At 37.1% G+C, this 12,848-nt stretch overlaps 1 protein-coding gene across 1 annotated transcript in view; it reads right to left on the reverse strand.

Moving 5' to 3' along the window:
- LOC124274412 (nephrin-like) overlaps window positions 1–12,848 on the reverse strand; it is a 246,226-nt gene that overhangs the window by 47,391 nt on the left and 185,987 nt on the right. Inside the window, 1 exon segment of the mRNA XM_046709786.1 lies at window positions 4,355–4,486. Within this exon segment, the coding sequence (XP_046565742.1) occupies window positions 4,355–4,486 (132 nt within the window).

Raw genomic sequence — 12,848 nt, forward strand, 5'->3', positions numbered from 1 at the left:
GTTGATGGTGACAACATCAGGTCCTGCTCCTGGCGCATGTACTGTGTAGTTGATGTCACACAGACACAGGTAGACAAGGTGCTCATGGTGACAACATCAGATGTCACACAGACACAGGTAGACAAGGTGCTCATGGTGACAACATCAGGTCCAGCTCCTGGGGCATGTACTGTGTAGTTGATGTCAGACAGACACAGGTAGACATCAGGTCCTGCTGGTGGTGAATTCATAGCTGCATATAGAGAGTAGCACGAAGAGGTTAACTCTTTCATCTGGTCTCAGTTGGTCTGATCATTGGTTAATAATTTATCTTCATTTAGTTAAATGTCATTGCTCGTTTTGAATATTATGTCCTAGATATAGTTTACTTTACACACAATTACCAGCTCAGGGGTAGAAATAACCCATTGCCCAATGTCCGAGTCTAGTGTTGTTTTCTGTCGGGCAAGCTAATTTGTATATCATGCTGTACCGGTGTCCAGTTGACTTTCCAATGTTAATTATGATGTTATTTAAAAGATCAACAAGAAAATCGGCCAGTATAGTGGAAAAACTATCAAGGCAAGTGATTTTACATGTGCCACTGTACCGGAGTACACTAGCAATTTTAAAGTAATTTCCACCCCTGCAGCTTATAACTTCCCTTAATGACAAAGACAATATTCTTTAGTAAAATCACAGAAATGGTCCTGTATCTCCTAGACATTTCATTCTACCTCTGTCCTTGACACAATCTTCCTTTACTATCACTGACATGTTGTATTTCAGAGGCGCTGCTAATGGTTCAAACACACAATAATATTTCAATGTCACTGACAATTTATTCTTCCTATTCTTTTCATTTTGTCCTACATCCTCTTAATACTAAAGATTGTGATTTTGATGTCAGGAAAGGTCATTCATTTATCTGTCCACATTCTTATTACACGGTAGTGAGTGTACTGTTTGTAATGAACCATACACTGCTACCTCCTGCCAGCACCTCATCAACGTCAGCCAGCGTGATCACATGGTGTCAAAGTATGTCCCACAGTGTAAACTACATCTGCCTGTCTGACTTCCAGGATTAAACTTATCAAAGATTTCACTTGTGACAAAAAAGGCTTTTAACTCAAATCAAGAACAATGTTTTTAGTCCATTTTTTCCAAATTACAGGACCAGGCATCTACTCAAAGAAACGCTATCAGAAGCTTTATTTGAAATAGTCAGCTTTAAGGTTAATTCACTCTCAACCTATTTTGTCGACTCCGGAACTCCATTTCCATTCCAAATGGTGTCCCAGCGGAGACAGGACACTGCTGTGGTTGGTGAGACAGGAGGGGGTTGATAATGAACCAGAGAAAATTACCTAACAGGTTTTAATGCTGTGTTTAAACCACTAAATGACTGCTAAACCCATCGTAAACGTCACAGCAAGAACCACAAGAGAGCATGGGATCGATGCAACTACCAAGCGGTCCATTGAAGGAACACCCTCTATGTAATAAACTGCAGCTTGATGAACTAGTGATGATGAGCCATGAAACTGGTGGAGGCTTACACCAGATTTAATCACTGTTGTCTCATCATCAAATCCCATCAACAAGCCATGCTCTTTTAATCTATTCCTTTTTGCAAAATTTTCTTCCACAAAAACATTTCCTGGCAAATTTGGTTATAAAGACTTGTTTATCATGCGCAAAATAGCTTCATAGTTTCTAAATTTCTTGATTTATGGTCTTGGCAATGAGCCATTTCTGGCCTTCCTGACAATACATTTTCATTCCACATCCTCAAGGAGGAGATTATGTCATGCAGTCTTGTCAATCTCATCAGCAATTGGTTTGCAGACTCTAATGAGAGAATTACACTTACTTCAGCTGTAAGCAAAGGTACTGTAAATATATATAAGGACAGCACATAATTCAACCTGCCCTGAACATTTACACTGCCATGAAAGTATACAGTGTTGGCAACATTGGCTGTCCTGAGTCCCATGTAATACTAACAGAGGAAGTCGTGTGTGAAGAGACAACGAGGTTCAGTGTGCATCACTCAATACTGAGTCCTGGATACGGCAGATGGACATCAATAATGACCCCTTTTGAAGTACAGACATACGTTTTGGGTAATCTCATTATCTTTTGTCAGCAGGAAATGCACCCACTCATTAATATAAGTCACATCCATGTGGTTTTAAGCAACATTTGATACTGAGAGCATACAGGTACTAACAAATATTTATTTTATGGCAGAGCTTAACAAAGTTGCCAAATATGCATTGCATTTTCCACTCCAGTTCAACATAAAGAAGAGAATGAAGCTTAACACTGTTCAGAGTAAAATGTTGTATTAAGGAAAATAGAGTAAAATGTTTGTAATAATTTTGTTCAGCATCAACACTTTACACTATAAACTAATGAATAAGAAACATATGTCATAGGGTGAAACATACATGCCAAAGTTCAGCTCCCTCAGTTTAGCAATTTCTAAGAAGACGTTTAAATTTAAAGTATGAAGAGCGAAGTATGCAGTTTGAAAGAATGGCTACAACATGGTAAATGATTTACATTTTCCATAAACATAAACATAAACATATAACATAAATATAGATAAACATACACTAACACACAATGGCAGTAGTGGTGGCTACATACAGAATCAGATTCAAAGATCAGGAACAAATTCAGCATCAACATTGGCAGAAACAGGCTTCACTGGTCCAGGAGATGTTTACAATGCATTCTTAGAGTACCAGTAGCCAAAAATATTGACACCCCACTCCCTCCAAATTCTTCAAGATATACCATATATCAAGGTGTGTAAAATGACCCCGCTTACAAGCCAACCCTTGTATACACCTTCAATATCAATACTAATTTAAATGAATAGAGTGACTCATAATGCCAGTTGTCAGTACTTACATGATCCCATTATTTGCAATAGAAATGTATTTGTCTTCTGTTGTTATTCTATAAAATTCTTGGTCATGCAGAATTCCAGCACATGGCGCAATTTTGTGTGTTGACATGGTACAACACTAAATTGGTAAAATGGTAAATGGTAAAAAAACATTTATTTTAAGAACTACCAAAATAACTCTGGAAACAGTTATTTCAAATGAAATGTGAAGTTTTACTGTCAAACATCAGTGACTCGTGGATGCTGGTTGACATCGACACTTGAAAAATGATGTGAAATCTTTCAACGAATGCATGAGGCACTCCCTCTCAAAGCCCTCAAATTCTAGGTACAAAAAACTTATATGTGCTGATATGGCATGTGAACCCCACCACTAAACACACATGAGGGACATGTTCAGTGCAATAACATGTCGCACACAGCAATATTCCAGTTACTGAACACGGATGATGGCCTGTAAACAATTAAGACTGAACCAAACAATCCATCAAGTGATATTAGACGGAATGGTCCACATCACCAGCTAAGTTACCAAACCTGACCACCCAATCCATTCAGTTGCTCCTCTAGACAAGCTGTGGGGACCCATACTCCTACACGGAATGCCTATAGGGCACTCTGTAATAATTTGGTTCAGATGAAGCAATAGCAGACTTGTTTCAAACCTCTTTTCTATGTTGAAGTGAATGTTAATACAGCAAAACCCTGTCAGAATAGACACTAATATTCCCCGGATTGACAAACCAAAGCATCATAAGTTTCCAGTAATACCCTGTTATATTAATAACAAATTATCAAGTACCTATCACTCGTGGTTCTTGAAAAAAAACAAACTTTGACAATCAAGGTTCCTTTAATCTGACGTTATATCTAAAATCTGTGTTAGTAACACCTTGGGTGTAGAGTGAATAATAAACCTTTTACTCATTAGCCACAGTGAAATGTGGCTGGAAAAACTTCAAGGTAACATTTAAGATGAGGACTTTGGGTTGTGATGAGATCCAAACACTTGCCTGGCCTGGGGCCGACTCCAGGAGACTGGCAGTTTTGTTCTAGACTTCTACATGGAAGAATTCACATACACATGAAACTGACTCCAAACATTTAGCTTCAGCAGGCTATTCATGCTGTCTAATAAACTGACAAAAATTACCATGTCAAATTTTTTTTTGCATTTCAGTTTAAAAAAAAATCATGTGAGTTAGTTTATAACACTTTGGTTTTGTAAAAGTATGATTATGTGTCTGACTCTCTTTGTGATGAGCATTTCATAGCTTGATGTTGTCATCAGTGAAGCAGTATCTCCTACATGTATCATGGAATATTATCTGACATGTACAAATGTTGTGGTAACACCTATCCACTGACAGCATCAGTGACAACACAGCCATCAGCATTGCCCAACTCTCCCATCACCATCAACATAGTCATCATCTTCATCCCCAAACTTACCCAGGGCAAAGCCATCCTTGGTCCACTGTATGGATCCCTGTTTGTCTCGGACCACACAGCGGAGGAGGGCAGACTGGCCTTGTATCACAGAGGTGTTTTTTGGCACTTCACTGAACCTCTGCACAGCATACACTGAAATATAGTAAACATCAATGAAATTCACAAAATCACCAAACGCCAAAACTGTTAGAGCAGCAGTCATGCAAGTTGTTTCAGGGACTTTTACCATGATCAGCCAAACACCCTGTCTACAGCAGTTCTTCCTACCAACAAGCAGACATGGTTAGCTCATCCTTCACTGAAGCTCTGACAGAAATTTGCTATCTCAAAACACATAGCAAGATACATGATCACCAGTTCGGATGACATTGGCCATTGTGTTGCCAAAGAAAACCAAAGTTATGGCCTTGCAAATCTTGACAGATATCTATATCATTTCCCCTGGTGACATTCCAATGCGTTTCTTAACATATACATCAAACTAATGCCTCAATACATCGCTGCATATCACACGCCGCCGCAGCCTGCTGCAGTAACATAAATACCATTTCATTCCAGTTAAAACTATTTCACTCCAACCTTCAATCAGACTCAGAAGAATGCCTCTCTTTCTAAATACAACATTTTCTTTTATTGTCTGTCAATTACACAGTTGGATATCTAAGAAGTTTTTTGTCACAGAGATTGAGAAATTAACAAAACCTACAAATCAATGTAAACAGCCTTCAATGGCATTTAATCTGTCGTAATGTCGATGTCATTGAGCCGTTCATTTCACTCCTTTTCTCCAACTGTCATTGTTAAAAGCTTCTATCTGAGAGAAGACTTTTAAATACCATTCCCACTCAATTCAGTCCACAAGGTTGAAGAAATTCAATTACTGTGTGCGGAGATAGCAGTGAACATTAGCACAGGACTTCTAACACACAGCACTCTCACTATACTTTTTGTAGGTTAGACCAGGAACAGAGTACCACTCCATTCAATGTCCAGCTAGTGAATACACAGTAAATACACAATGAATACACAGAACAATGTCACGTCTTTTGCACTTTTCAAATGAGGTGATGTCCGAAAGTAATTAAAGCGAAATTTTATTTTTTTATTTGTTTGTTTCGTGAAAATGGATGCATGCATTGCTGCGTTCTAATAAAAAAAAACTTGATATTTGTACCATTTCAAAGTTGGCATGTTAACATTGTGATAATCATTTGTTCCAAGCCACAGGCTAATTGCTATGTTTTCTAGGTGAAGAAATGTCCCTAGATGCTGGTGGCACAAATGATTGGCATTTCTAATCCTATAAACTGAGTATGTGAAATAAAGGAATCTTAAACCACACATTTTAAATTCTTTTCATTTCAAAAACTATACATTTTTCACTGCCTAAAACACCTACAGAAAAAAATCTGTCCTCTAATTTCAACTATTGACACCTGCAGCAAATATTGAAAGAAACAACAAGAAAATGATGCACTAACCAAAAAAGTGTCTACATGACTTTATAAAATACAGAAGAAGTTTTAAATAAATTATTGATAATATCTCTTTTTAGATTCATTGATTTACTTAGCTGAAACAACACAACCTATAAACACTTGAATACATTTACTTCACATTTGGTTTATGTAATCAAACAAATTGTTAACCTCAAATATACAGCTTATTTGAAACAGTTAAAGAGATCTATTTAAGAAGTACAGTTCGCTTTACCACCATGTATAGTGTAATAAAGCACACATTCGCCCTGAACTATTATAGTTAAGTTATAATATTCAGGGCAGAAGTGTGATTTATTACACTATACATGGTGCAAGAGGGAAGTGTATTTCGTTTCTAAGATTCCAAATTTGATAATTTAAATCTAAGGCAGAAAACAAACAGGAAAGCGACAGTGTCAGTCACCTATATTGACAATCCTTGTCCAGGGCTAAATGACGCGCTGGTCTATCGACACGTCTGCCCCACTACGTTAAGGCGAACATTATTAGAATGACAAATGATAAACAGTTTGATGACGGTTTATGTTTGGGTTAAATATCTTCTCTAAATTATTTTAATTACATCTGTAATTAACGTAAACCATATGGGGCAATATGAGTGGCGCATTTCTACTACCAACTTAAGTTTAGATCAGTACATCCAGAAGAAACTGCCTAGTCACGTGACATTCCACGGATGTATTGTGGGAATGTAAACATTGTGAACAGTGCTGTGTTGGTGTTTAATTGTGAGTCGAACTGAGGCATTACATCCATCAAAAAATATAAACGTAATGTTTCCACCAGTGATGATAACTGGGTAAAGCAACTGCAAACCAAGAAATGGGGTGCTACAGAGAAGTTTAATGTATGAGGCTGTATGAGGCGATGGTTACAAAGGGTACGTTCGATTACGAGGGGGCAGATTAGAATGGCGCAGTGACGATAACACATTGTGACTCAGAGGTACAGATAAGCTGCGTATCTGCATAAATTACGCAAATATTTATGTGAAAACTCAATTCCTATTACGTCTGTTGCGTACAAGTACGCTTGTATTTTTGTAAATACTCAATAAATTTGATTGTACATGCGTACACAGAAAACTTTCAAATCTTAGCTTGCGTACCAGTGGATAGATAAAGCAACTGAGGTATATTTAGAGGTTCTATTTCGGCACATGAACACTCAACTAGCAGTCTTTCATATCGTTTCTCATATTACAGATCAAATATAAATAACAAACACTAACATTTTAACTTTATTATATTTTAACAATTAATGGAAAAAGGCAAAATACCCAATTGATTTTGAGTGAGGTGAGTACAATTAGTTTGGTTACTCAAAGGAAAATTAGGATACCCAATTGAGATGAAGACAAGCGGGTACATAACTCAATGACCCAAAAAGTTATCTGTAGCTCTGGTGACTTAATGCAAACAGTGTACATTATTGTCTGATAAAGTACTGTCGGCGCTTTGATCATTCAGCGAAGCATCTTAAAACCTGTAATAATCAAGCCAAAAAGAGGCTGAAGGAAATCAAAAGCTACTTAGTCACTTCCACAGTCTTCATGAAAGAATTTATAAGTTTTAATTTCATATAATTAAGCCAACTGAATTCTGAAACCTGATTCCAAGTCAGACTGGAAACAAATCCTATATATATCAAAATTATATATAAAATAACATAAAAAGCTCTAATGCCACATTAGGCAATGTTTACTTTTCATATACATATACAAGTGAATTAATTTCTGATGGGATCTGGGGAGGTGGGGAAGCCTAGAGGTTAAAGTGTTTATTTATCACGCCGAAGATTTGGGTTCGATTCCCTACGTGATGGGTGCAATGTGTGAAGCCCATTGTGTCCCCCTCAGTGATATTGTTGGAATATTGCTAAAAGCTGCGTAAAACCAAACTCACTCACTTTTACTAAAACAATAAATGATTTGCTTTGATGCATGTCAGGTATTATAAGGCACATTCTGATGGTAAATGATACTGTTTGCTGTATATCTGATAGTATGGCAGTCCATAACCCACACAAGCATAGCACAATCTCAACACAGATTCTGTATTTTGAAAGAAAACCTGGAGTCATAGGATTCAGATTAAGGCTTAGATTGGACTCAGAGCAAGTGGCATAAAGGAATCAATCAGAGGCTAACACTGGATTCAGACCAAGGCTTGTACAGGATTCAGGCTAAGCCTAATTTAGGGCTCACACCAAGGCTTCCCGACTGGGGCTTCTAAACACGGAGGTCATTCCCCTGTTTCAAATAGCTGTAGCTAGTGGCTGAGCAGATTCTCATTCAGCAATCTTGTCAAACATTGGATCTGAAACTGAACTCAGTCTGCTGCAATATTTGTGCAATTCTGTCACTGCGCTAGACCCATCACAAATCAGGAGGCATTGATCACACTGAGCCTATGTTTAACAATCACAACAGAATAAAAACACAGCATTTCATGCTTGTCAAATCCATCATGGACAATATCCTAGCCGTCAAAAGCAAAATCCAAAGTTGAAGGTGTCAATAGTCTCACCAGTGTTTGACGTTCACGTTGTGTGGACAAACAAACTGAAAATGCTGAAACTTCTGATAAACAGATTTGCATGTTTAATATCTATTTGATTTTGATGTTAACGTTTTGTGAGCCTGGATAGTTTGACACTGGGTCTGCTACTGGTATCATCAACACTACAGTACTGCTCATCCAAATATAATACTATTTAATCAACAACATATCCAAAATGAATGGGAGACTGCTTGGATCTAATGGTCTGATACTATCTTCTTGCTAATGAAGTCTACAGACTCTACATACAGCATACTCAAAACTCAAAAAACAATTTCTAGGACGCAACAACTCATAAAAGTTTCTGAGCAAACAAAATATCATTTTGAGTCCATGAAAAAACAAATGGTGATGGAATACAGTTGAAATGGCAATGAAGCCATACTACAGTTTCTGCGATACAAGTAAAGTAGCATTATTGACTCACACATACATCAAAGCATAATGCTGGATGGAAATGGGGCTAGTTTGTGAACTAATTGTCTTAGATAGTGTTTTATGTTGTAACATGAGGTAACCACTTGGCAACTTCATGATATGGACACAAGTTTTTATGTTGGTCACATTAGCAGTGAATACTGAAATGCCCATCAAACAAGAGGCTTGGAATATTTTTGTAGGCAATGAGAAAAAATACATCTATGTGTCTTGTATGTTTTTGTGATTAGGAGTGTGGTAGAATAGTTCACATGGTTAATAACATTACAAAATGAATTATGGTACAAATAATTATGCATAAAGTTTCTGAAACATCCTAGATGTTTGTTTGTTGTTACAGCTAGACTAGAAGAACTTGTGATTAACATCAGGAACATCAATCTATGCAATTGGGACACAATGTTGTGTGTACCATCTTCTGACAAGCATAGTTGCCTCTTACAACAAGCAGATCTTAAAGAGTCAAATGCAAGTATGTGTGCTTGATTCCAGCAATACCTTAACAAATTCTACAGCATACTTAATAACTGAACAGTCGGCTGGATACAGTTTTGGAAATGATGTTGGTTTTTTTCATTTCTTTCATGTTAGTAAATTTTCATTATTTTTTTTTACTATGCATTGGGCAATATGTCAATCATAATTAATTTACATATCGGCAAAAATTTATAAGAATGTACTAAAACATATGCCATGATCATCAACCAATATGAAATAATGTGTAGGAAGTCATCTTGTTACTATAAACCATATCCTTATTTTCCATAGTAACATGTGAATGCTGATTAATTGAGTTCAGCAAGAAGGATAATGATTAAGCATTTGGCATTTGAGGAACCTGAATCATATGACTAATTCTAGTTCAGAAAAATAACCAAATACTAAGTTGGGCCCTGGTGACATTTTCAAATGTACAAGGTTCAACTGCCACGGGAGTTTCTATGACTACCTTGCATGTCTTGCCCAAAGAAACAGAACACTTGGCATGTCAAACACAGTCAAATACCATCAGTCTCAATTCTGCAGAATTAGCCCCATTCAACAACACATTTAGCAGCTGTCTGTACTACAGTATATTTTCTGCTTCAGTTTTCACCTGCCAAACTACTCCACACAGACGGTGATGAGCCTGCACCTCTCCCTAGACAGTTGGGTTCACTGGTAAAACAGAAAGAATGAACTCATGGTATGTGTACTGAGACAAAGTTTATACTCCTGTTACTTCAGCAGCACCATCATGATGACACACCTCACTGGCCTTGTGGAGATTCCAGTTTAGAATCAGTTCCTCGGAATCAAAGCTTGTCCAAGGGGTCAGCTAAATACACCAGAAGGTCAGGTACATGTCACTGTGCCCCAAAAGCATTTTCAGTCACAAAATGAGTATAGCAGACAGGATCAGTTACAGTCAGCTGGAATGTGGCTGACATTGAGGCACTAAACAACATTCACTCACTGACGTGACAATCTGTACCACAACTGATAATGCACTGCAACTGTCCTGTGCTAATATACCGATGGCAACACCAGATGCTGACATGGCTACCTACCTATGTATACTATCAAGACTTTGGAAGCTGTAAGTAATGTACATTGTTTGAAGCCAAATAGATGTACATTCAAATACACTGAATCTGTAGAGCCCAGGAAATGGCGGAGAAATGACTATTCAGGTAGGCCTTGACTGCATGTTGTCAAAGTCAGGAAGTATCTGTTGTTGCGAGGTAAACAAGGTCATGATGCACGACTGGACTCTCTAACGTGATTCCAATGTCAATTCCAGCAACCGCAATACCATATTGAGTCCATAATGTCATATAATCACATTACCATTCAGTACAAAAAACTGAAGTAATTTAAGTGATAGTTTGAAAACTGAGAACTGAATAGTCCCATGTGGAAATTTCACTTGCCACCTTTACAAGCATCCCTGCCACGTTGTCAGTTAAGCTCTGTTAGCCCCAGACAATCAATCCTTCACTCCACTGACATGTACAAGCCTCAATCAGAGGAAATTTGGCAGTAGCTTTTCTTTGCTTCTGGAACTTCTTCCTATGTCCATAGACATACACACTTTGAACAAATGAATAATTCGCCCATTCTAGCAATTCTCTATCCATCTCATTCTCACCCGTATTATTTTCATCATTATATTATGAACCCTTGATACACTGCCAACATAGGGGTCCAACATCCTGAGCCTGCATTCTAATGAGTGAGTTACAACTTAATGTCACCTTGGCAAGATTTCAGCCATATAGTGATCTGCATTCTAAGAAAAAGTGAGTGAGTTTGGTTTTACGCCATTTTTAGCAATATTCAAGCAATATCTCGGTGGGGAACACCAGAAATGGGCTTCACACAGTACACCCATTTGGGGAATCGAACCTGGGTCTTCGGCGTGACGAACGGACGCTTTAACCACTGGGCTACCCCACCGCCCCTCTAAGAAAAAGCATTATACAGATGTTCAATGCTGCTGATCAAGACAATATGGAATGAAGTGCAATCACACCAGGTCATAATCATAGCCTATATATAGTAGACCATTATGATTCAAAATGCATGCATAAATCAGATAAATAAAAATTTGTGAAAATGAGTTGTGCAGTAAAAAATGTGAAATTTCAGATGAAACATCAAAAACATGAATATTTACCATTTGAATATTTCTTGTTCTGCTAGGCATTGTTTCATATGGATAGATTAAGATTTTCTTGTAAACTATGCCGGAAAATCATGTTTTATTCCAGTCCATCAGCGCCTTGGTTGAAAAATTATTCAATAACAAAACTTCAAAGAATTTTGATGCAATGATCAGAGGAATTGTATCTGAAAGTATTATCTTTTTCATCAAAAATAACATATTCCAATACTGTGTTGTTTTCATTGCATTTTTTTACTGCATATATTTAAAAATATTACTAAAAGCATAGTACTTTTGAAGAGATCATTGCTAATGCTGGATATTCTTCATATATGGAACAATTTGACCAGTCTCCATTGAAATTTCCCACAACACTGGTGTGTTTGATTGGGATAATGTTTTATTGACACTTAACAGTCAAATTAAATAAGACTTTTAACAATTCAAAGAATGGAAATTATGATAAATGTATCAATTCTCTAAAAACTGAAGTTTATTTCAAGGTGTCAACCCTTTCATAACCAGATGATGGAAGAGACTTGTTGACATACTTCTGGGGTTATGTGCTCACAGCCACTTCGAATAATTATATTTATCAAATCTACTGGATGAGTGAGTTTTTCATTGAAAATCTTAAAGCATTTTGGGAAGCCAATGGCTACCCAATGTTGCTTCATGGGTTCACGGGCAACATAGAAACTGTTGTGGTAGACATTCAAGACTGAGTCTTCTGTGGTAGTTACGTTTTGAATCAATTCACTGAAGTCATTCAGTTATCCTTAACCACACCATCAGTTGGCAAGTTACTATGTTTTAAATAAGTTCACATTATTCAGCAGACAGTCAGTTCATATTCTTCACCAGCAGATCAGTTCACACTATTCACCATTATTTGTCAATGAAAATGTGGAATTCATGATAAAGCATCACAAGATACATTGATTTAAGGTTTCAGTAATATTTACTTTAGCTATTAGACGAGCGCAGGTTTACTACCACATATGTAAATAACAGTGAATTGGTGAGTTGGTACCTCAGTTCATATACTATCTCGCTAAAAATAATAATAATAATACTGAATGAAATTAATAAAATAGATTATATATGTTTTATTAACAACTATTACAAATGGATTAACTCCAGTTTTACATACTATGGTGTTGTGTTCGCACTGAGGACAAAAGCATCAAAACTCATTGTTTGCATGTCTTTGCAACCCATACTATTGTTTTTAGGAGAATAGTGTGCACTATATACAAGAAGATAGGGTATGCCAGCAGCCATATTTCATGACTCACCTCTAGGATTCCTAGGTTTAATGACCTGCCACCTATACATGCCTCCCA

This window comes from Haliotis rubra, unplaced genomic scaffold (assembly GCF_003918875.1).
Source record: "Haliotis rubra isolate DU_JTF1 unplaced genomic scaffold, ASM391887v1 Scf190, whole genome shotgun sequence".
Lineage (NCBI taxonomy): Eukaryota > Metazoa > Mollusca > Gastropoda > Lepetellida > Haliotidae > Haliotis > Haliotis rubra.